The 23,021-nt window shown below is 34.5% G+C and overlaps 2 protein-coding genes across 6 annotated transcripts; both read left to right on the top strand.

Annotated features, from left to right (window-relative positions):
* Positions 1-311: 311 nt before the first annotated feature.
* Positions 312-8,981, top strand: LOC140964091 (putative late blight resistance protein homolog R1A-3). 4 transcript variants are annotated; one of them, XM_073423638.1, is made up of 2 exons: positions 312-3,547; positions 8,548-8,981. In XM_073423638.1, the coding sequence occupies exon 1, from the start codon at positions 449-451 to the stop codon at positions 3,389-3,391; it is 2,943 nt and encodes a 980-aa protein (XP_073279739.1). In that variant the 5' UTR covers positions 312-448; the 3' UTR covers positions 3,392-3,547; positions 8,548-8,981. The 4 variants fall into 4 exon arrangements, with proteins under 4 accessions (XP_073279739.1, XP_073279727.1, XP_073279732.1 ...); XM_073423626.1 differs by lacking the exon at positions 8,548-8,981 and adding an exon at positions 4,546-5,061; XM_073423631.1 differs by lacking the exon at positions 8,548-8,981 and adding an exon at positions 4,554-5,061.
* An 802-nt stretch (positions 8,982-9,783) lies between these two features.
* On the top strand, positions 9,784-22,756 carry LOC140964112 (serine/threonine-protein kinase ATM-like). 2 transcript variants are annotated; one of them, XM_073423650.1, is made up of 14 exons: positions 9,784-10,503; positions 11,422-11,590; positions 11,697-11,819; positions 11,893-11,963; positions 12,562-12,644; positions 13,181-13,300; positions 14,460-14,509; positions 14,761-14,929; positions 15,730-15,862; positions 16,265-16,456; positions 18,758-19,340; positions 19,612-19,801; positions 21,661-21,706; positions 21,799-22,756. In XM_073423650.1, exons 2-8 carry the CDS (start codon positions 11,439-11,441, stop codon positions 14,804-14,806), a joined length of 645 nt encoding a protein of 214 aa, XP_073279751.1. In that variant the 5' UTR covers positions 9,784-10,503; positions 11,422-11,438; the 3' UTR covers positions 14,807-14,929; positions 15,730-15,862; positions 16,265-16,456; positions 18,758-19,340; positions 19,612-19,801; positions 21,661-21,706; positions 21,799-22,756. The 2 variants fall into 2 exon arrangements, with proteins under 2 accessions (XP_073279751.1, XP_073279759.1); XM_073423658.1 differs by lacking the exons at positions 12,562-12,644; positions 13,181-13,300; positions 14,460-14,509; ... (5 more) ...; positions 21,661-21,706; positions 21,799-22,756 and having other exon boundaries at positions 11,697-11,853; positions 11,934-12,555.
* Positions 22,757-23,021: the final 265 nt, after the last annotated feature.

Below are 23,021 nucleotides of genomic sequence, written 5' to 3' on the forward strand. Positions count from 1 at the left end.
AATATTCGAGAATGAGATGATCTCAACTGATGGAGGAGAGCTCTATTTTATAGAGCTCTCTTGGCTTGTGAACGCGAGAAGACAAATACCTTCATCCAAATTTGACAACGCTTGAAAAATATGACTTCAATTTTTCAACAAATCTTGTACATTATATGTCTTGTGTCAATTTATCTCCACATGTAATGTTATCTCCAATTTTGTCGACAGTAAACAGGTCAATGGATTTGGAGCAGTTTGTTTATCATTCCAAGTTCCAATCAAAAGAATAATTTTATAAATACGTGCTTTACTTTAATTTATTTTGCCTGGTTGTCATACAGCTGTGACAATATTATTTAAAATTTTGCAGGTTGCTACATTTTCAAAGAACAGCGACAAATCAAGATTCCAGCCTTCCCATATCTTGTGTTAGTTACCGATCAATTCTATTGCCTTTGTTTCATCAATGGCGTATGCTGCTCTTTCGTCTCTTTCGCAAACTTTGGAGCAGATTCTTGATTCTGATCCATACTTCTTCCCTTGCCCTAAGGAAAAAATCGAGTCTTTTCACGAAACCGTAGCTTCTTTAATGGCCTTTCTTGATAATTGCCCACCAACAATTTGCAACCAAAAGGTCAATAATTTGATAACCCAAATCAGAGATTCGGCCTATGAAGCAGAAGACGTGTTCGAATCTCGCGTAGCAACTCACCTTCTGCACAGGTATGAAAGTGAGAGTTATGAGAAACTCGGAATGCTTCCTCGGAGCTTGGAGAAAATGATGGAAGATATCCAATCGCTGAAAAGTGATGTCCAGAATTTTCATCATGAGAGAAATGGGGTGCTCGAGCAAAGGATTCAGACTCTTGCTGATTCATCAACGCAGCTTGTGTCTGGCTTAAAAGCTTTAACGCAGGTTCTTGTTTCTGATCCATTCATCTTTCCTTTCGCTAAGGAGAAACTAGTCAACTCTTGTAAAAAAGCTAGTGCTTCTTTAAGAGCCTTTCTTTATGATTTCCCACCTATTAGCTCCCAAAAGGTCCATGCTTTGATGAAGCAAATTATAGATTCAACAGGTGATGCACTTGACGTTTTTATATCTCTCTTAGTAACTCGCTTGCCGCAGAAGTATGGAAGTGATAGATATGAGAAATTCAAAATGTTTCCTCAAAGCTTGGAAAAAGTGATGGAAGGTTTCGAATCGATAGAGAAGGAAGTGAATGGGATACACGAGCAGAGGATTCTGACTCTTGTTAGTTCATCGAGGCCAGCCTCGAGGGGCAATACAACATCCAATATGGTGGCACTAGACAGTAATCTGGAGATGAAACTGTTGGATGAACTTGTAGGAGGACGATCCAACATAGACATCCTCCCGATTGTTGGCATGGGTGGGATTGGTAAGACTACCCTCGCTAGGATCTTGTACAATAGTCAACTGATCAAGGAGTCTTTTGATATTCGTGGTTGGGTTACTATATCTCAAACATATAATGTAAGGGAAATTGTTTTAGGCCTTCTGGAAGATATCGGGGTACCTTTGGATGGAGAACGGGATGGAAAAAGGAATGCTGAACAGCAAGTATATCAAACTTTATATGATAGAAAGTATTTGATTGTATTAGATGATGTTTGGAATGTACAGGCCTGGAATGACATGAAAATGTTATTTCCGGATAACTGTAATGGTAGTCGAATCATATTGACTAGTAGGCATTCAGAAGTGGCAGCACATGTCAACTCTTTTAGCACTTATCATGAGATGCAACTTCTAAATGAGGGTTTGAGTTGGAGTCTACTCCGTCGAGAGATATTTCTGCAAAACGATTGCCCACCTAAACTAGTTGAAATTGGAAAGAAGATTGCTAGACAATGCCAAGGTCTTCCTCTAGCAATATCTGCCATTGGTGGGCATCTTAGAAAGGAGGAGCTAACAGAAGAATATTGGATATATGTTTCCGAAAGTGTAAGTTTGGTCTTAAAGACCAATAATGATCCGTCCTTAGAGATATTAACTTTAAGTTATAACTACTTGCCTCATCATTTGAAAGCATGTTTCCTTTATTTTGGATCCTTCCAAGAAGATGCTGCAATAGATGTGTCTAGAATTGTAAAACTGTGGGTTGCCGAGGGATTTGTAAAGCCAAGCAGAACAAATAGCATGGAAGAGGTTGCAAAAGAGTACTTACGAGATGTTATTGAAAGAAACCTTATTTTTGTGCATGAATATGATTCATTTGGGAAACCAAAGATATGTGGCATCCATGATCTGTTTAGAGACATATGCATCAGGGAGGGTAAAAAAGAAAAGTTTCTTTGTGTCTTGAATAGGAACATTGTACCCTTTGATATGTCGGAAATAAATAGCCAACGACGCTTGATTCTTAGTCCAAATATGAAAGAAGATGATGAATCTGCTTATTGTCATATAGATAGTTTTTCAGCTATCCATTCTTTTATTTGCCATGGTGATGGTACTTCATCGAAAATTAAACTACCTTCAAGAATGCTCAAGGTATTGGTTGTTAGGTTGACAACAACAAAGTTTCCCGGGAAAATATTAGAACTCGTTAATCTAAAATACCTTGAGCTCGGGTGTGTTTTTCGAATTCCGTCTTCAATATCCAGACTCAAGAATCTACAAACCCTTATTTCTGAAGTCGTGCATATAAAATCTATGCCTTCGGAAATTTGGGAAATGTCGCAGTTAAGGCATGTTCTGGTTTTGGGTTTTAACTTGCCTGCTATTCCCGATGTTCATGGAAAAGGGACACATACATACGTTCTTAAAAATCTCCAGACACTTTCAGAAATAATCAATTTTAGATCTATGCCTGAGGTCTTCACAAGAATCCCAAATCTTAAAAAGCTAAACATTGCATATGACTATAATGCTGCTGGCTTCAAATTTCACACTCTGCAGAATCTTGTCTCTTTGTGTGAACTGGAATCATTACGCTGCAAGTTCAATTTTGTGACAAAGGACAATATCTTGGCAAAGCTCGCCTTCCCACTTTCTCTGAAAAAATTAGTTTTAAAAGGCTGTCAAATTCCTTGGGATCAAATGACCATCATTGGTGTATTGCCTAATCTCGAAGTTCTCAAATTGAGTAGAGCTACGGTTGGATACCGTTGGGAAACAAATGATGAAGAATTCAAGCAATTGAAATTTCTATTGATTCATGATTCACATCTAGTGAAGTGGAAAACTGAAACGGACCATTTCCCAAGCCTTCAGCACCTCATCCTTCAGCACTGCCATGGCTTGGAGGCAATCCCTTTCGAAATCGGAAATATTCCAACCCTTGAAATAATCGAGTTGGATTATTGTTCGCGTAAAGCAGAGTCTTCAGCAAAGGAAATAGTAGGGGAAGACAGTGACATTGAGCTTAAAATTGCCAAAACTTAGTTCTTAGTTCAGATGATCTAGTTCAGATGCTGCCAGCTTACATGATAATGCCGGCGGCACCGAGGCCATTGCCAAAGATCTTTGTGATGCAATGCAGTCGAGCTAGCAGTATCAATTGGAGTTCTTGTTTTGTCCCTCACACCATTTGGTTTAAAGGTAATGCAAATTGGGTGGGAGAAGTCTAGTTAGATTAGCGGATTTTTCAGTTAATTTTTTTATTTTGAATAATAATATTAATAGTAAAATTAATGTTAATATATAATAGTTGACAAAATAAAAATAGTGATAATAAAAAAAATAATACTAATATTACTCAGTATATTATTATTATTATTATTATTTATTATAAATATTATAGTAATTATTGTTTATCATCGATCTTATTATTTACTATTAATTTATTTATTATTATACCAATTATTATTGAATAATTACTTATTCCATCTTATCAATTTATTTTTTATTGATATTATTATTATTTTTTTATTTATTTCTTATTAATTTTGTATTAATATTATTATTTCGAAAATAAAGGAAATATATTAAAAAAAATGACAGTAGAATTAGCCTTGTATAGATTTTGTTATGGTAAATGTTTTTTTCTTCTAATTTCTCAATGTCTGCTATAAGTTTTTGGCTAATTCTTGAATATGCAGCTTAAGTTTATTATATCATTGCTTTAATTACACAACCACATTTAAAAGTTAAAATTTATATTACATAAAAAAATTAAAATTTTTACATCTACTCCAATGATTTCACAAAGTGCTATAAGTATGTTCTATTGACCAAAAAAATTAAAGAATGATAACAATGACAACAATAACTGTTAGTTTCACTGTTTTTTGTTTCCTTGTGGGATTGGTATAATTAAACAGCCTATTTACTATTTAACAAATTTTGCAATTTGCAACATTTCCTTCAAATATTGGATTTTCATTTACTTTGTTTCAAGAATGGCGTATGCTGTTGTTCTTTTGTCTCTATTGCAAACTTCAGAGCAGATTCTTGGACATGATCCATACTTCTTCCCTTGTGGTAGGAAAGTTTTGAATTTTTACAACAAAATATTACTTCTTTGGTATTTTTTCTTGATGATTGCTCGCATATATGCACGCAAACAATCAACAATTTGATTAAAAAAGAAAAAAAAGAGATGCAGCATATTAAGCAGAAGACGTCCTCGAATCGCTCATCCCAACACACTTTCTGCAGAAGTATGCAAGTGATAGACATGAGAGACTCATAGAAAATATGGAATCCATAGCAAAAGAAGTGAAGAAGATTCAACAGGATGGAAGTGGTGTACACGAAAGGATGATCTCTGCTCTTACTAGTACGTCACAGCCAGCTTCGTGGGGCAATAACTCCATGGTGGCATTAGAAAGTGATTTGGAGATGAGAATATTAGAACAACTTGCAGGAGGACGAATCGACCCTCGACATTGTCCCGATAGTCAGCATGGGTGGAATTAGTAAGACATCTCTTGCTACAATATTGTTTAACATCCAAGATTAAGTAGAGTTTCGAAATTCATGCTTGGATTATGATATCTCAAACATATAATGTCCATGAAGTTGTTTTAGGCATTCTAAAAGATATTGGGGTACCTTTTGATGGAAAAAATAATGTTGGACAGAAACTATATCAAAATTACTTTAAATTGTATTTGATGATGTTTGGAGTACAAAGGCATGTGATGATATAAAGATGTTATTTCCAGATACTGATAACAATAGTCTAATGTTTTTAACAACCAGACATTCAGAAGTAGCAGGGTATGCCAACTCTTTTAGCTCTTATCATGAGATGAAACTTCTAAACGAATATTTGAGTTGGAGTCTACTTTGTAAAGAGATATTTTCGCATAAAGATTGCTCGTATGATCTGGTTGAAATCGGAAAGGCGATAGCAATATGTTGCCAAGATCTTCCTTTGGCGATATCGGTTATTGGAGGACATCTTAGGAAATAGGAAGGAGAGCATGAGCATAGTTGCCAATCGCGCATGGCACCCCGTAGAGCATAAGTTGCCCGTGGCTATAGCGCATAGCGAATCGCTTAGCAAGGGCTATTTGAAAGTAAGCGTCACAAGCATATAAATATATCATATATAGCATATATTAATATCAATTCAACCGTTCATTCTTAAATAACAAATATATAAGTTCAAACCATATAAAGCATCAATTCTAAAACTAGAAAAGCATAATTTAAAAATCATCTTCATCTTCTTCATAAAGATTGAGACCATCTTCTTCATTTGAAATTGCATAACGTTCAGCGTCATTCTCTTCTTCACTTTCTTCATCAAAGTCAAATTCATCTTCATCTACAAAATTAAATGTAGTAGATGTTCCTATTGGTCTTTTCCCTCTAGACTTATATGTGGCCGCCTTCGAGCTTCCTGTAGGTGTAGATTTGGGCGCCTTTGAGGCCTGCATAGATGTAGGTCGCTTTCGAGGCCTCTTTGGATTTCCTCAATGTATAAGGAGTTTCATATACTCCAACAACATCAGCAACATCTTGCCAAGTAAAACCATCACCATCATGAACAAAGTCAGACTCTTCATCCTCCAATCTCCCTAGCAGCCATTCATTGCCATCATCCACTTCACTCACCATGATAGGATCGATGGTATCACGACTATCGTATCTACGCCTCAGAGCTTTGTTGTATTTGATGAACACCAAATCATTCAGGCGTTTTTGCTCCAATCTATTCCTTTTCTTGGAATGAATTGCATTTATTTATATATGTTTATCAAGGCACGTGGCACGACAAAATTTTTTTAAAACTTCATTAATAGAAAAAAAAATTGTAATATTATAAAAAGCTTACATGTTCAAACACACTCCAATTGCGCTCTCAACCAAAGGAGATACAAGTGAGACTGAGAATCTTTTGGGCAAGTCTGTGCAACTTTGGCGTCGAAGCTCCATATGAGTTCCACCATGCAGCTAGTTAATAACAATAGTTATATTAATGTTTCTCATTGAATTTATTTCAAAAATAAGGAAAAACTTGTCTTTGAAACATATTTCCATACATGGTGATACAACCTTTCTCATTTCGATTGCAACTTCCTTCCACAAAAAGACATTCGACTTGTTTGTATTTTAACAACTCTGTATGTATTTCTCTCTCCGTCTCAGCATCAAAAGTCAACCTACTGATTGCATTGTACAACCCCGTAACTACTTCCTCATCTTGTTCTATCTCAGAATTTGAGTAAAAGAACCGAGGGTTCAAGAAATAACCCGCTGTATGCAAATCTTGATGGAGTTCCAACTGCCACCTATTGTCAATTATCTCAAAAAACATCTATGTACCTATCCTCATTATTACCAAAGGCATTTGCTATTTTCTCCTTAGCCCTATCCATCGCCTCGTATGTATAACCCATGACTTGCTTCTTCTCCCCATCCACCAACCGAAGTACCTCCAATACTGGGCCACCAATTTTCATAGCATAAATTATAGAATTCCAAAATGAAGACATCAAAATAATTTTCCGCACTTGCTTACCAGTCTGTTCCTTTGCACATTTGTTTTTACTTCAATTTTCTGAATTAACATCTTTCTCAAATGTTGCTTATGCTGCTGAAAGCTTCTCATAGTCAAAAAAATGGTGGCAAATCGAGTTTTAGTTCTTTAGCCAGTGAACTCTCTCATCATGTTCAACAACATAGTTCAGTTGTAAATATATCCATTAACACTAATCGCCCGCTCAAGTGTCCTCTTCAAATATGGCATTTTGAATATGTCCTCAAACATCAAATCAAAACAATGTGTTGCACATAGGGCCCATTACAAGTTTGGATATTTATCCATCAACTTCTTTCCTGTAAAGAACAAGCATATGAAAGGATAGTAGGAAAAAAAATAAAAAATCAGGAAAAAAAAAAGAAGAGAAGACAGTAGGAAATAGAGCAGAATATTACCGAAGTACGGCAGTGCAAAGCGTGAGCTATGTCCGGCGGTGCAAAGCAAGATGTCCGGCGAGAGAAGCGGTTGAGAGTTGAGGTTTACGTAAGCTTGGAGAAGTGGAGAGAAGCCTATACACAGCAGAAAATAATTCTAGGGGTAAGTATTGTGCAAAATGAGCCTAAATATTGAGCAAAATGGGCCTAAAGATTGGACAGTATTTTAAAAAATTTCCCTGGGCTTTTTTTCAATGTAGCACACCATTGCCTCGCAATCGCCATACCGAAATAGCGACTATAGCGCTTGCTATGTGGAAGTGTCATGCTCGTTGCCTCCTGTAGCTACGGGTCTTCGCTTCGCGTCGCTACGTGCTATAGCGAGTGCTACAATCGCTATTGACAACTATGAGCATGACAAAAGACTACTGGAAATATGTCTTTGAAAACTTAAATTTAGTCTTGAAGACCACCGATGACCAAACCCTAGAAATATTCTTTTAAGTTATAGCTGTAAAACCCGCAATTTCCAAACCATGTATTATTTTGTTCTAAGATATCAAATATTTTTTTAATTTAAAGATTATCAAGATTATTTAAAATTTTGTGGGATAATTAAATCTTTGTGTATAAGTACCCAAGAAGTTCAAAATTTAAGATGATAATATGTCTATATTTCGTTTTTTAGGATATATAAATTGGTCAAGATCCAAGAATTTAAATAAGGAGATATTTGATATATAAAATTATGTATATGTATATTTCGAAATTTTGGGTGTATAATTTCGAAATTTGAAAAATAAAATGCAAGATAACGACTATGAAATCTACAAAATTTAATTGTTCGGACCGTAGATGAAATAACTCGACATCTTGAAATCTGGGAGATGCCCCAGTTAAGAAATCTTCAGATCTACCATTTTCATCTACCAGAAGTTCTTAATTTTCGTGTCAGAAAAAACAGACACAAGGGATTTTAAAGGCCTTCCAACACTTTCATACACAACAAATTTTAGGTGTACGGTGGTGGTCCTCGGAAGAATCTTGAATCTCAAAAGGCTGAATATTAGGTTCACGAAGGAATCAAATGACTGGTCGTTTTATTGTCTTAACAATCTTGTCCATCTGCATGAACTCGAATCTTTACTATCCGTGTTCTACGCCGAGCCTGACGGAACTCTTGTCCAAAACAACCTCTTCCCGCCTTCATTAACAAAGTTGTGTTTTGGTAGGCTCTGTAATTCCATGGGAGAAAATGACCATCATTGGCACGTCGCCGAATCTTGAAGTTCTGAAACTGAAGAGCGGAGCCTTCAAAGAACCATTGTGTGAGCCGAAAGAAGACAAATTCCCACGACTGTAATTCCTATATCTATTGAATCTTCATGGGATCTAAAGGAGTGGCGAGCCGAAGATTACCATTTTCAACGTCTCCGCCACCTCTTGCTCCTACAATGCTCTGCCTTGGAGGCAATCCCATCTGGAATACGAGAAATCCCGACTCTTGAAATAATCAAGTTGCACTTGTGTGTAGCCATGCTGTCGAGTCCTCAGCGAAAGGAAATGCTTGGAGAGGAAAGTGAAATTAAACTCGTAGTTGTTAATAGCAAGCCAAGAGAAATGGTCTCATAGTGATAATGTCAATCCTTATTAATATTTCACATGTTCTAAAAAAATGACATTTATTGAATAATAGTTATTTAAACTTTTTAGTCATCGCAAAAAATCATTTTATACACAATTTATTTTAAACCATCAATTATAATATTGAAACCGTATATCATAATTGACGTTTTAATCAAACTATAGCTTTTTATATTTATAAACTCACTCAAGCCAACAATATATACATAAGAATATTATTTTTTTAAAATAATATTTTTTTTTGTTTCAGAAAAACACAAAAATTCATGTGAGACGGTATCACATGTTAATTTTGTGAAACAGATCTCCAACCTGATCCAGTTCATGAAAAAATATTATTTTTTTGTTAAAAGTATTAATTTTTACTTTAAATATAAATCGACTATAATCGTATCACAGAAAATAGATTTGTGAAACCGTACAACAAGAGACATTCTATTAGGAGAGTGAATATTCAAATTTTGTATTTTAATTTGGGGTTTTCATTAAATGGTTTAAACTGAAAAATCTGACCGGACCGGACCGTAAATTTGGCGAGGTATTTTTTTTAACATCGGTCAACTCTTTTTTTTAAGAAAATGACCTCTTCAAGTGTATTTCAAAAAGAGTTGATCGAGGTTAAAAAAAAGAGTTGATCGAAGTCAATTAACTAATTTCTCGTAAATTTGGCTTTGTGTAAACGTATTTTAGGTTGGTTTCAGTTTTAATTTTTTTTATTTATTATTATTATTATTATTATTATTTACAAGTCCTTACCTTGCAACGTTAATATAATAAGATGCCATATATACGGGAAAGTTTCCTTTCCTGCACAACGGACAAATTCCATAAAAAACAGTTCAACTTTCCATATCTGACTTCTACCCGCTCTCTCCCGCTCCTCTTCTTGAGTTTATAAATACCCCTACCCCCGCCCGTAACCGAGTTCTTCCTCCCCGAGCATCTCTTGATTCTACCGCCGTTTCTCTGTAAAGAAACCCTCTCCTCCCCGAGGCATCTCTTGATTCTACCGCCATTTCACTGTAAAGAAACCCAGAGTCACTTCCAGAGACATTCAATAGATCGTCGCCAAGCTATCATCAATGGCCGTGAGAGAATGAGTGGAATTCCCTAACTAAGTTTAAAGGGAAGCACCGTGAAGGGAATTTCATATCCGCCTCTTCAATTCTAGAAATTATCGATATTCAGAGAATGATAATTTTTTTAATCTTTTGATTTATGATGATTTTAGGAAGGGGTTAAGTTGTCGAATACATGGTTGGAAACCCAGATCTGTAGATATTTGTCCGATAACTCGAGTGCTCAAGCTTAACGAAGTTCTACACTGTAAGCATGTACAACCGCGTGCAAGAATTTGTTGTTTTTATTGCTTCGGATGAAATTGATGGTGTGCAGTTGCTTACTGCTTTTTTTTGTGCTGCTGGACTTGGCCTTTTCTTGTCAAAATATCAATTCATTGTGTATCATACGAGATCTCATCTAGCAAGAAGAGATTAGCGAAACTAATTTTTGCAAAGTCTCGTCCCAGGATGATGGGTGTTCAGGTTAGTTTGAAGTTTTTGTTTCTTTCAGTAAATGACGGCAATCTGATAATGTTGTTTATTCACAAAATTTCGTGTAGTATTCTTAGATAGTTTTGTAATTTGAATGAATTTTGACGTATCCAACTATCTGCGACTAAATATTGATGAAAATTTATCAAACAAGGGTAATGCTTAATCATCCCATGATCTTTTGTATTTGTTTTCGACATGATTAGTGTCATGCCTTTGGTTGTTTTATGGGGTCACACTTAGGGTTAAGTAAACATGTCTCTTGATGCATTGATGAGTCTGCAATTCACCAACTTGACATCTATGTGACTCTCGTTGCCTTGAAGTGTCGGGCTACCTCAGAGGGTCTCCAACCGGACGAATTCCAGGTTTCAAGTTTCAAGTTGGAGCAACAACATCGTGCACAGCCAATTCAATAGCACTGAAAAACTTTCTTTTAACTCCTTTTGTTTCTTAATTGTGTTAAAATTTTAAAAATATTTTAAATTATTTGATTTAATTATTTCATACATATGCGAGTGACAATTGTTAATTTAATTGTTTAATAAATAATTAAAATAGTTTTTTTTATAACATATTTATTTTTTGTATCGAATATAAATATTTGTAGAAATTAAATTTATTTGACAATATATTTATATGATATAAAATTAATTATGATAAGAACGTTAGATGTGTCTCAAGGAAAATGATAATGTAACAAGCATTTTATTAACAAATATGAAGAACATCAACATAACATAAAATAATAAACATCAAGTTTTGATAATCTGGTAAGTCGGATCTAGATACTACTTTATCTTAGAAAAGTGTTCCAAGAGTTGATAGTTGCTTGTCGGCAAATGGATCCTTGCTTTAATATGTCGTAGTAAAGTTCTGTTCTCATTATGTTGTGCCAATCATGGACAGATCTTGTGTTTCTCTACATGGAAACATGTCTGAGTGCAGAAAATGTAGGTCAATTGAACCCGAAAGAAGAGGTTTTCTGCTCCACCTTGACACTTCCGACTGGTGATACTCCTGATGATCTTCAAGATAACATTATTTCGGGCTTTGTTGGAATTTTTTCTCGTGCAAGGTAACACGTCGATGTTTTTTTAGTCATGTTCCACCTTACAGACTTCTTATAGTTATGTTATTGCAATAATTGACAATTGGATAATTTTTTTCCTTTTGCATGTTAGGGATGAGGGAAAAATTTCTCGTAAGCTTGTGGAGTGCATCAATACATATTTATTAGAGGATAGACCAAATATAGGTGGCAAATCTCTGGAAATTCATCAAGCAGTAAATCATTTCGTGTTTCGGTACTGGTTTGCAACTCATGATCAAAGTCTAAATGTATCTTGAGCAATACTGAATTGATTTTTTGATTTGTAGTAAAACGTTTGCAATACTTCTAATTTGTCCTTCATCAATAGGATTCTCTTATTTGCTATGGGAAGTTGCAAGTAAGTTTAACTAGGGCTTTGGATTACGGTTCTCTTTTACTAGAACAACATGTGGATGCGAATAATCATGTGATGAGCAAGGAGCTTGATCAAATGAGCACATTCAGTGCCAATTTGTGTTCCTGTAGTCTATTTGTCTCTTCCCTGTGTGGTGGATGCATTCATATTTTCTTATTCTTTTAATTTGTTTAATTAATATCAATACCTCTTCATCGAAGGAGAGGAGAGCTTCTGTTTTCTGTTTTTCTTTTTGCCTTTATTTCAAACTGATTTCTTTTGGTACCTGTAGAAAACTTTTTTTTTCTTGTTAGGGTCTTGCAGAATTATAACACTGCAACTTTGGAGCATTCTTATGATATTCTGCTCTGGACGTTGCAGTACCAAAAGAATTCAATGTGATATGATTTGAAACTGTAATAATTTGATGCTGAAACAAACACTATGATTTTTTACTCTTTTATCCGTTATAACTTATTTTTTATGTTCACAAATGCCTTCTAGTTTCTTTGTTATTCATTTTAACTTCTGACCTATTGTGTATTTCATTTGATGAAATCTTCTTAAGACTCTTCTCAACAATTTTTTATTTGATTTGAAGGAATCTGCTTGGGCTCTTTATTGATGTTTTTTACTGCTCCAGGTGTGAAATCACCGCTGAAGTCAGCTTTTCCCTTGAATGAGGTATATCACATTACATGCGTAGAGTAAAATATATCTATTATATGTTCCTTAGAAGTTCATTTCCAAGGTTTTTGCCATTTATAGTCATATGCTAATTAAGAAGGATAGTTGTTAATGCAAGCTTTGGTTGTATCATTTGTGGGGAAGGATTCGGTCGAGGATTCTTTGATCACTTTTCTTTATAATGGCTTGTGGAAATCATATATTGTGGATGGACTGGATTGTTGCTCATAATGTATTAAAACATCTTACCTTGGCTACTTCTCTCCCTCGCCTTTCTCTCTTGTTAATATTTTTTTTCTGGATCTTTCTGTCAACTTCTCTTTTTGATGAAAATTGTTCTAATTAAATGTCCTTATGTTTGGAAGGCGGATGGGGATTACTAAGGATAATGGAAAATAAACTCCATTAAGTTTCTGGACCACTCTATGAGGTACCATATTTGTATGATGTCTAATGCAGGGACCTGCTTTGCTATTCTTTTGTTTTTTTATTATTGTGCATATTTTTGTTTTATATTTGAAATAATTCTGCAGGTTGGCAATGGTTGGCATGTGATACGGAACCGCCTTATGCAGAGTTTGCCAACAGTTTGCAATGTCACCTCAATCGTAAGCATCCTTTTTTCATCAACAACTCAACACAGAATGACTCAGGTGTGTGGAAACTTGGCTATTAAAGTTCACATCGTATAATTATTTTGATTTCCTTCGTGTTATTTCAAAGTTGTTAAAAGTGTTTGGAAACTATCTGAGTTGTTCTCACTCAACCAAAATATTTTATGATGACCATGAGAAGCATACATGTAGGCATCTTGTTGCGGTTCTAATTTTGTACTCTTGCAAAAGGTATAATTTCTTACTCTAATATTTAACGTCGTGTTTATAGACTTGGTAATAATGTCGGTGCTTTAATATTTTCATAAAATAGGTGGAAAGGAAGGGGTTACCATCCCACTATCATGACATGCATTAAAATAGTGCATTTGATTTTTTGCTTCATTCCTTGAGATGCAAATGTGGTTATTGTGTGCTTGTTTCCTGTTGCTATATGTCATACTGAATGGCTGTGTTAGTTATTCTTACTCCTGTATGTAAAACTGCAAATTTGTGTGTTTCTTTGAAATTCTTCAGATAGAAAAATAATTTTCCTTCATCTTCACAGCTTTTCTTTATTTCAGCTTTTGAATTCAATTTGGATGGTTGCATTCTAAAAGGGTGTTTCACGTGTTTTTGTTTTATTGCAAGGATTCATCTCGTACCTTAAAAATATTCGTTTCTTGCTGCTGTTGATCTGCAAGATTTTTTTAATCTTAGGCAGAATGTGTTACCAGCTCTTTTGGAAATACTTAACCTGAAGGTGCCTTTCAATTAAATCACAATGGCTTTGATATTTTGAAGTGATTTGATGAGATCGATCATAATTTTTGATAAACGAGAATTTTTTTTAACAATCTCCAATGAGTTCCATCACATTTAGGAGATTCTCTGTCACAATTTCAGGTCCATCTGCATAAGAAATGAATCCCATCAAATCGATTATAATCATATAGTTGAAGAGAATATATGATGAATGTATCCAGTTTGTCCATGAATTTTCTTATCCCCAGGACTACATCTTTTTTGTAGCTCTTTACGTTTTTGCTATTCTTTTATGTGTATAGGTGGTGCAGGATGTTGACATTATTTAGAAAATTAGACCAACCTCCTAATGACATAGGAATTCAAAAACTGAATGATTGGTTCTTTGTTGTGCTTCTGACAACTGCATATGCCCTTTCTGCTGGTTCTAGTCCTCTTCTGTATGAGTCTTCAGGATTTCTGCCACCGCTCTATGATGCTGAGCCTATGGAGGAATTGGCCAAGGTATTATTCTTGCAAATCCATCCTTGTACTCATAAGCCTTTTGATCTCACGTATGATGGCTACTCTATAAAATTGTATCCGATTTCTGGTAAATAGAGGACAGTCCAAGTGGTTTTTTGGAATGCTCAGTTGAAGTTCTTGCAACGATCGATATTGATTCTGGTCCAAAGATGTCACATACTTCTACTTTTGCTACTTATTAAATTTTGATATCTGATTAATTTTCACCTTTAGTTATGATCAATTTGTAGGTCAATTTGTATGCTTGCCATCAACTCTAAGAGATCAGCTGCTTAATGAAATGGAAAATCATGTTCCTGAATGCATAAAGGAAGTAGAAACTGACAAGATGCTGCTCTAAGAAGTTCTCTACGCATGTGGTCTCTTAGCTAATTTCATGTTCTGCTCGTATTCACCAAGGTCAATCTTCACTTCATTCTCCACTGCGGCACTAATCCTTTTATATGCCTTCACTTAAAAGCTTTTGAACTAAGCTGTGTGCTCCGATAAACTTTTAATAAGCTCAAAGTGATTGGGGCAGTAGGAAAACCTGTACATAACAGAGTGGCATTGTTCATTGCTTGCTTGGTTACCCATCACCCTCTTTTGGTATGGTTTGATTAGAAGTTCCATGTTTTCTCAATCCTTTGATTTTATTCATTCCTTTATATTTATTTCATTCTTTTTGCTTCCTCTAACAGTTTTTAATTTCTGTCTGATCTGATTTCATTTGTTTGGTCAAATACAATATGTTTGTCTGATAAATTTACTTGATGTGTTGTTTCTCTTTGGCACAAGTTTTCATATTTTATTTTTTCCTTCCTTTTTCTCAATTAACATTATAAAATTTTATGGATAGGGTTCACGATATTTTCTTGTGTTTTTTCCGTGCTTCACATTTTTTCTTTCACCCTCGGGATGAGAGAATTTCCCACTTCTCCAACTTTATTTTCAGTGCTTGACTTCTCTTGGAGATTTGGTGATTTAAGTCTTTGATAATAGTCTCTTTGGCTGGTATGATCATGCTAAACTTGTCGACTGCATATGCAATTTTGTGTTACTCAGACCACAACTTGCTCACGTGATTAATCTTTATCCGGAACAGGACTTTTGGTTGACAAAATGTTAAGCTGATTTATCTATCTTGATTGTCTGTCATTAATCTTTAGTCCCTCACTCGAGCTGCCATTCTTTTATTCATTGTCATCTCACACAATTAGTGATCAACAAGCTATTTATGCTGCTCCGAGATCCGGATTATCGAGTTGTGCTTTGCCTAGCTCGTCGTATTGGCGGGTCCTTTTCCAAACACGGGATGGTCATTCTGAAGTCTGAACTATTCCGATATTTGTGGTAATTGGCTTGAGATTTGAGATAAACACATGTTTCCAGTAGATATTTTAATTTATATAATATATTGCAGCTTAACTATTATTCTAAACGGCCATTGACATAGGGCAGGCCCATTTATAATCTCGTCTGTCTAACTACAATTTCTAATATTTGCTCTTCCGATATGTTTCTTAATGGCATTGCAATCAAACATTTTAAGATTGGACATTTCATAATGTTTTTTAACCTCAGGCCAATTTTTTATTTTTTTTTCCATTTTGTACAAGTCTGAAGTAGCCTTGTATGGTTTCATTGGTGAAGATTGATTCATCTAGGATTGTTCAATTACAATTCGGTTCCTGATATGATTACACTTCCTTTTGCTTCTAAAATAACATTGTTTTGGAAAAAATGTCACTGCAGTTCAGATTATGAAAGGAAATTGGTTACTTACTCCGGGAGAAAATAGTCCGCTGGTCCTCAACCTCGTTCGATAATGGAAACAATTGTCACAACTCTTATACATTTTGTACTGCACAGTGAGAAAATAGAGTTAAGGTACCAATATTTTTTAATTATTGCGAACACTTCTTTTATTTATTGCAGAAAATGTGAGTATCTTTTTAGCGATAGGAAGTAGAAGATTGCGGTATGAAGACATGTAGTGGCATGAATAGATATTCATAAATTCCATAATATTTATTTGTCTATTGATTTTTGTTGTTTATTCATTAGTCGAAATTAGGACGAAGTAATACTTGATTATTTTGAATGATGCTGCATCAATTTTTTTAAAGAATCAGCAATTGTATTTCGTATTGATGTGACAACCTGTCCCTGCAAGAAAAGTTCTTGTAAACCAAAAAAGTACCAGCCATTAGTTTCCAAGAGAGGCATGGATCAAATAATCAACCCATGTTTTTTGGTTTATGAACACTGTGAAGCCTTTTCAATGACGTGGGATTGAAGAATATGTATAATTCCCTCTTCCACATTTTGGTGTGCGACGATATTTGATATAGTTTTAAGTAAGTTTTGCCAAGTATATAAAAAAATAATGAAATATTCAGTAATGTGAATATGTGATTAATATTTCAGCAGTTTTGACAAATGAATTATAGGTGCATTTTGTGTTACTAGTTTCTTGCATTTATATAATTTTAAAGCTAATTGAATTCAGTAATTATATCCAACTATTCAGTAATGTGATTAATATACTTTTGTAATTTGAATGAATTTTGATGTATCCAACTATCTGCGACTAAATATTGATGAAAATTTATCAAACAAGGGTGATGCTCAATCATCCCATGGAACTTTTGTATTTGTTTCGTCGTGATTAGTGTTATGCCTTTGGTTGTTTTATGGAGTCACAATCAGGGTTAAGTAAACATGTCACATGATGCATTGATGAGTTTGCCATTCACTAACTTGATATCTATGTGACTCTCATTTCCTTGAAGTGTCTGGCTACCTCAGAGGGTCTCCAACCGGGCGAATTCCAAGTTTCAAGTTTCAAGTTTCAAGTTGGAGCTACGACATTGTGCATAGCCAATTCAATAGCACTAAAACACTTTCTTTTACTCTTTTTCTCTTAATTATGTTAAAAAATTTAAAATAGTTTAATTTAATTATTTCATAGCTGTGAATAATTATTTTCTTTAGTTTAATTGTTTAAATAATAATTAAAATAGTTAATTATAACATATTTATTATTTCTATCGAATATAAATATTTGTAGAAATTAAATTTATTTGACATTATGTTTATATGATGTCAAATTTAATTATGATAAAAAATTTGAAGGAATCTGCATGGACTTTCTTTATTGATGTTTTTTTACTGCTCCAGGTGTGAAATCATCGCTGAAGTCGGCTTTTCCCTTGAATGAGATATATGACATTACATGCATAGAGTAAAATATATTTATTATATGCTCCTTAGAAGATCATTTCCAAGGTTTTTGCCATTTATAGTCATATGCTAATTAAGAAGGATAGTTGTTAATGCAAGCTTTGGTTGTATCATTTGTGGGGAAGGATTCGGTCGAGGATTCTTTGATCACTTTTCTTTATGATGGCTTGTGGAAATCATATATTGTGGATTGACTGGATTGTTGCTCATGATGTATTAAAACATATTACGTTGGCTACTTCTCTCTCTCTCGCCTTTCTGTGTCTTACTCTCGTTGATATTTTTTCTGGATCTTTCTGTCAACTTCCCTTTTTGATGAAAAATGTTCTAATTAAATGTCTTTATGTGTGGATGGCGGCTGGGGCTTACTATGATAATGAAAAATAAACTCCATTAACTTTTTGGACCACTCTATGAGGTACCGTGTTTGTACGATGTCTAATGCAGGGACCTGCTTGCTATTCTTTTTTTTTTTAAAATTATTGTGCATATTTTTTGTTTTATATTTGAAATAATTCTGCAGGATGGCAATGGTTGGCATGTGATATGGACCCGCCTTATGCGGAGTTTGCCAACATTTTGCAATGTCACCTCAATCGTAAGCATCTTTTTTCATCAACAACTCAGAACAGAATGACTCAGGTGTGTGGAAACATGGCTATTAAAGTTCACATTGGTTCTTTCTTTTGATTTCCTTCGTGTTATTTCAAAGCTGTTAGAGTTTTTGGAAAATATCTAAGTTGTTCTCACTCTACCAAAATATCGTTAGTTTATGATGACCATGAGAAGCATACAGGTAGAAATAATTTTCCTTCATCTTCACTGCTTTCCTTTATTTTTTAATTCAATTTGCATGGATTGCATTCTAAAAGGGTGTTTTCACGTGTTTTCGTTTTTCGATGTCAATTTGCATTTTATGCATCTTGTACTGCACAGTGAGAAAATAGAGTTAAGGTACCAATATATTTTAATTATTGCGAACACTTATTTTATTTATTGCAGAAATGTTAATATCTTTTTAGCGATAGGAATTGGAAGATTGCGGTATGGTGACATGTAGTGGCATGAATAGATATTAACAACTTCCATAATATTTATTTGTGTGTTGATTTTTATTGTTTATTCATTTGTCAAAATTAGGACGAAGTAATACTTGATTATTCTGAATGATGCCGCATAAATTTTTTTAAAGAATCAGCAATTGTATTTCGTATCAGATGGGACAACCTGTTCCTACAAGAAAAGTTCTTGTAAACCGAAAAAGTACCAGCCATTAGTTTCCAAGAGAGAGGCATGGATCAAATAATTAGCCCATGTTTTTTTGGTTTATGAACGCTATGAAGCCTTTTAAATGACGTGGGATTGAAGAATATGTATACTTCCGTCTCCACATTTTGGTGTGCGACGATATTAGATATAGTCTTAAGTTTAGCCAAAGGTACGAGTAGAAAAGTAAAGTAGCCACATCTTTATATTGCATTTGATCTCGGCTTAATTTCCCAAGTGTCCATCTCTCATTCACAGAACTAGTCGGTGATGTGCTGGACAGTTATCTAAAGAAGCGCGCTATACAAACAGGACAAAGGTAATAAATGCTTTTCCCGTTGACTAATTTAATTATATGACATCGACTTTACACGTTTTTTTGTGCTTTCAATATTTTATAAAATTTTATCTTATAACCATGAGTCAATTATTTAAGTATGGAGTAGTTGTATGTCACGTTGACTCGATGTGGATTGATATTTGGGAATTGATAATGATAATACCCAGTTCAGGGTTGTAAGATAACATTTTAGCTATTGAAAATCTTGAACTTTTAATGCTCTGGTTGTTTTTATCGTTCTTTTTCCCAGGTTCTTGCAAGACTTGTTCTGCTTTAGTCAAGATTCTCTTTTTGCATATCTTCTCTGTCTATTGTTTGGCAATGCACTGCAGTAAGAAAGCTGGGTGGGATAGGGGATCAAGAGTGCTGGAAACTTCTATTTTACTTTTATCGCTGATATCTCTGAGCATGAAAGGAATGAACTCATTAAGAAGCAAATGGTACATTTCACTTGCTGCCTATAATATTGTTTTAGCATCTCACATGGAAAGTTAGCTGCATGTTATTTGGTACATTTTGCATTAGTTTGAAATTTAATTAAGTTCCTTTGAAATATTCTTTTTTTATTCTAAATTGTGATAAAGCATGAATTAATATGAATATAACAACCTATGGTACTTGTATATATCAAGTTTTAGTCTCAGAAACCAATTTAAATTCTAATTTATGGAAGTGTTTTGTAAATCAATAGTCTAATTTACTTGCAATTAAAAAGTTCCGTTCTCTATGCTTAACTCGCCGTCAATTGAAGTTTTATTGAAACCTAGTTTGAACGGTATGCAATGTTTCTTAGCAGAAGTTGATAATTCACACCTTGAACTAGAAACAAAACATGTTTAAACAACTTAAGAAATAAATGTTCCAGAATAGAATTAAGATCGGGGGCAATAGGTGCAAACAAGATGGAGGAAATGGAGAGTCTAAGAGAAAATATGATGTTCCAACCCCTGAGATGGACATAGGAGCCGAGCCCTGTGAACAGTTGGGGGCAATAGAGTTGTAAATATGGTGGGTCTGCTAGCTATAAGATTAGTCGCCCTGAATCAATATGCCAAAACCCAACTCTGATCACTAACTTGACGTAAAGTGTGGTCAAGACCTAGAAGACTTCATAGATCCGATCCGTAGCAGTACATTTCCTTAGTTTCTCGATATCCTATGGACATTTCATATCATTTGGCCTACACAGAAGTCAAAAGAAGCCGTTTTGCTTATAGACGTTGGACTCAAATATTCTATATAAGGATCAATCTTTATAGAAACACACACGAAATATATTTGAGAATACACTATCTGTAAAAACGTCTTTTGAGCCATCTCAACTACTATATCTCAAGAAGCTCAACATACAGAAAAGCAGCACACGCTTCATATCGTATATCTGATCTTCTGATATCAATTTGTGTTGCTGTTTCTTAGTCTCTTCGAAGCTATTCAATTTAATATGTTGTGTTGTGAAACTAAGAGTTTCAGTAGGCAAATGATAAGTCCTGCTGAAGTGGGTGTGTACAAGAGTTGTACTATAAAAGCCAAAGTCTTTTAGTGATACCTTCTGGAAACAGAAGAAGGGGAGACGTAGAAGATTTTATCTTCCAACTTCCAGAAACAACCATCGTTTACTGCCTACTGTTTTTATTGTTTTCACCCTATACCATCAGATTGTTTCCGCACTTATTTTGTGATCTGCTGGATAATCATTCGAACAAGAATAGCTATAATCTCTAACATGATTCTGGCACCCTTTGCAAAAACATTCAACAAAGAAAAAAGTTAATTCAAATCCCCCATCTAAACTCTATATCGATCCCCAACATGATGTATATCACATTATATGCACATGGTAAAATATATTTATTTATTTATTTTTATTCCTTGGAAGATCATTTCCAAAGTATTTGCCATTTATAGTCATATGCTGATNATAGAGTAAAATATATTAATTTATTTTTGTTCCTTGGAAGATCATTTCCAAAGTATTTGCCATTTATAGTCATATGCTGATTAAGAAGGATAGTTGTTAATGCAAGCTTTGGTTGTATCATTTGTGGGGAAGGATGCGGTCTTGGCTTCTTTGTTCACTTTTCTTTATAATGGCTTGTGAGAACCACATAGTGAGGATGGACTGGATTGTGCTCATAATGTATTAAAACATCTTACCTTAGCTACTTCTCTCCCTCGCTTTTATGTGTCTTTTACTCATTGATATTTTTTTCTGGATCTTTCTGTCAACTTCCCTTCTTGATGAAAAATGTTCTAATTAAATGTCTTTATGTTTGGACGGCGGATGGGGCTTACTAAGGATAATGAAAAATAAACTCCATTAACTTTCTGGACCACTCTATGAGGTACCGTGTTTGTAGGATGTCTAATGCAGGGACCTCCTTGATATTCTTTTGTTTTCTTATTATTATGCATAATTTTATTTTATTTTTGAAAGAATTCGGTTGGCAATGGTTGGCATGTGATATGGAGCTGCCTTATGCGGAGTTTGCCAACATTTTGCAATGTCGCCTCAATCGTAAGCATCTGTTTGTGTAAAATTCCCATCAAGGCATGGTGTAGATATATCTTTGAAATGCTTCCTTTACTCTTATGGTGAATTGTTGAGTACAGTTCATCTATTTTGCATTTCATATTGTAGGAAAAAGTAGGTATTCAATCAGATTTCCTCGCACAAAATCACAATTTACAAAATGCATGTTTAAAATAAACATGTTTTTAATATGGCATTGCCGCATTGGTCATGAGCGACTCCTAAATTGAAGGTCAAGGATAGCTTGATGCTATCTTAACATAAATTTCTTCTTGTTTCCATGGTTGTATAGTGTTCTATTTGTAATTATGGTTGAATATTCAAGTATCTATGCAATCTGAAAGCAACTTTCAAGCTCTAACTTCATTATTACAGGGTTACTTGTGCTCTCATCTTGACAGGTGGGTGCTGCTTTTATGCTCCTTCATAGCATAATGTTCTATTTGTAATTATGATTGAATATTCAAGTATCTATGCAACTCCGAAAGCAACTTTCAAGCGTTAAATTCAGTATTACAGGGTTACTTGTGCTCTCATCTTGTAGGTGGATGCTGCTTTTATGCTCCTTCATTGCATAATGTTGAGGTAAGATTGTAGACATGTTTGCTTCAATTGCTTTCATATTTTGATTTGCTGATTTATTTGCTAATAAATGGCTTACTTCTCCATGATTTCAGTTTAATTAACTTCTTTTCTTGGCATATGGCCAGGATACCAAAGTTGTTCTTCACGGAATATAGGATATTAGGGTATTTAAACTCAATAATTTAAACGTCAGGGATTCACCTTTGCGAACTTTTTATTGTTGATGTTGCTTAAGAGTTTTAATGTACCCTTGTATGAAATTGTCAGTCTCATATTTACCCGAAAATCTACTGAATTATTATCTAATATTCTTTGCAAAAACATTCAACAAAGGAAATAGTTTATTTACCCCCTCTAAACTCTATATCGATCCCCAACAAGTGGTGTCAGAGCATATTTTTCTTGTTTTGAAAATTTACAACAGTTATGGCACATTTGAGCAAGGTTCCTATGTTCTCTAAAGAAGATTTCGATGACTAGAAGATCAGGATGCAAGTCCATCTTGCAGCTCAAGACGATGACATTTGGTTTGTCATCACAGA

Source organism: Primulina huaijiensis, chromosome 2, assembly GCF_012295235.1.
Source record: "Primulina huaijiensis isolate GDHJ02 chromosome 2, ASM1229523v2, whole genome shotgun sequence".
NCBI lineage: Eukaryota > Viridiplantae > Streptophyta > Magnoliopsida > Lamiales > Gesneriaceae > Primulina > Primulina huaijiensis.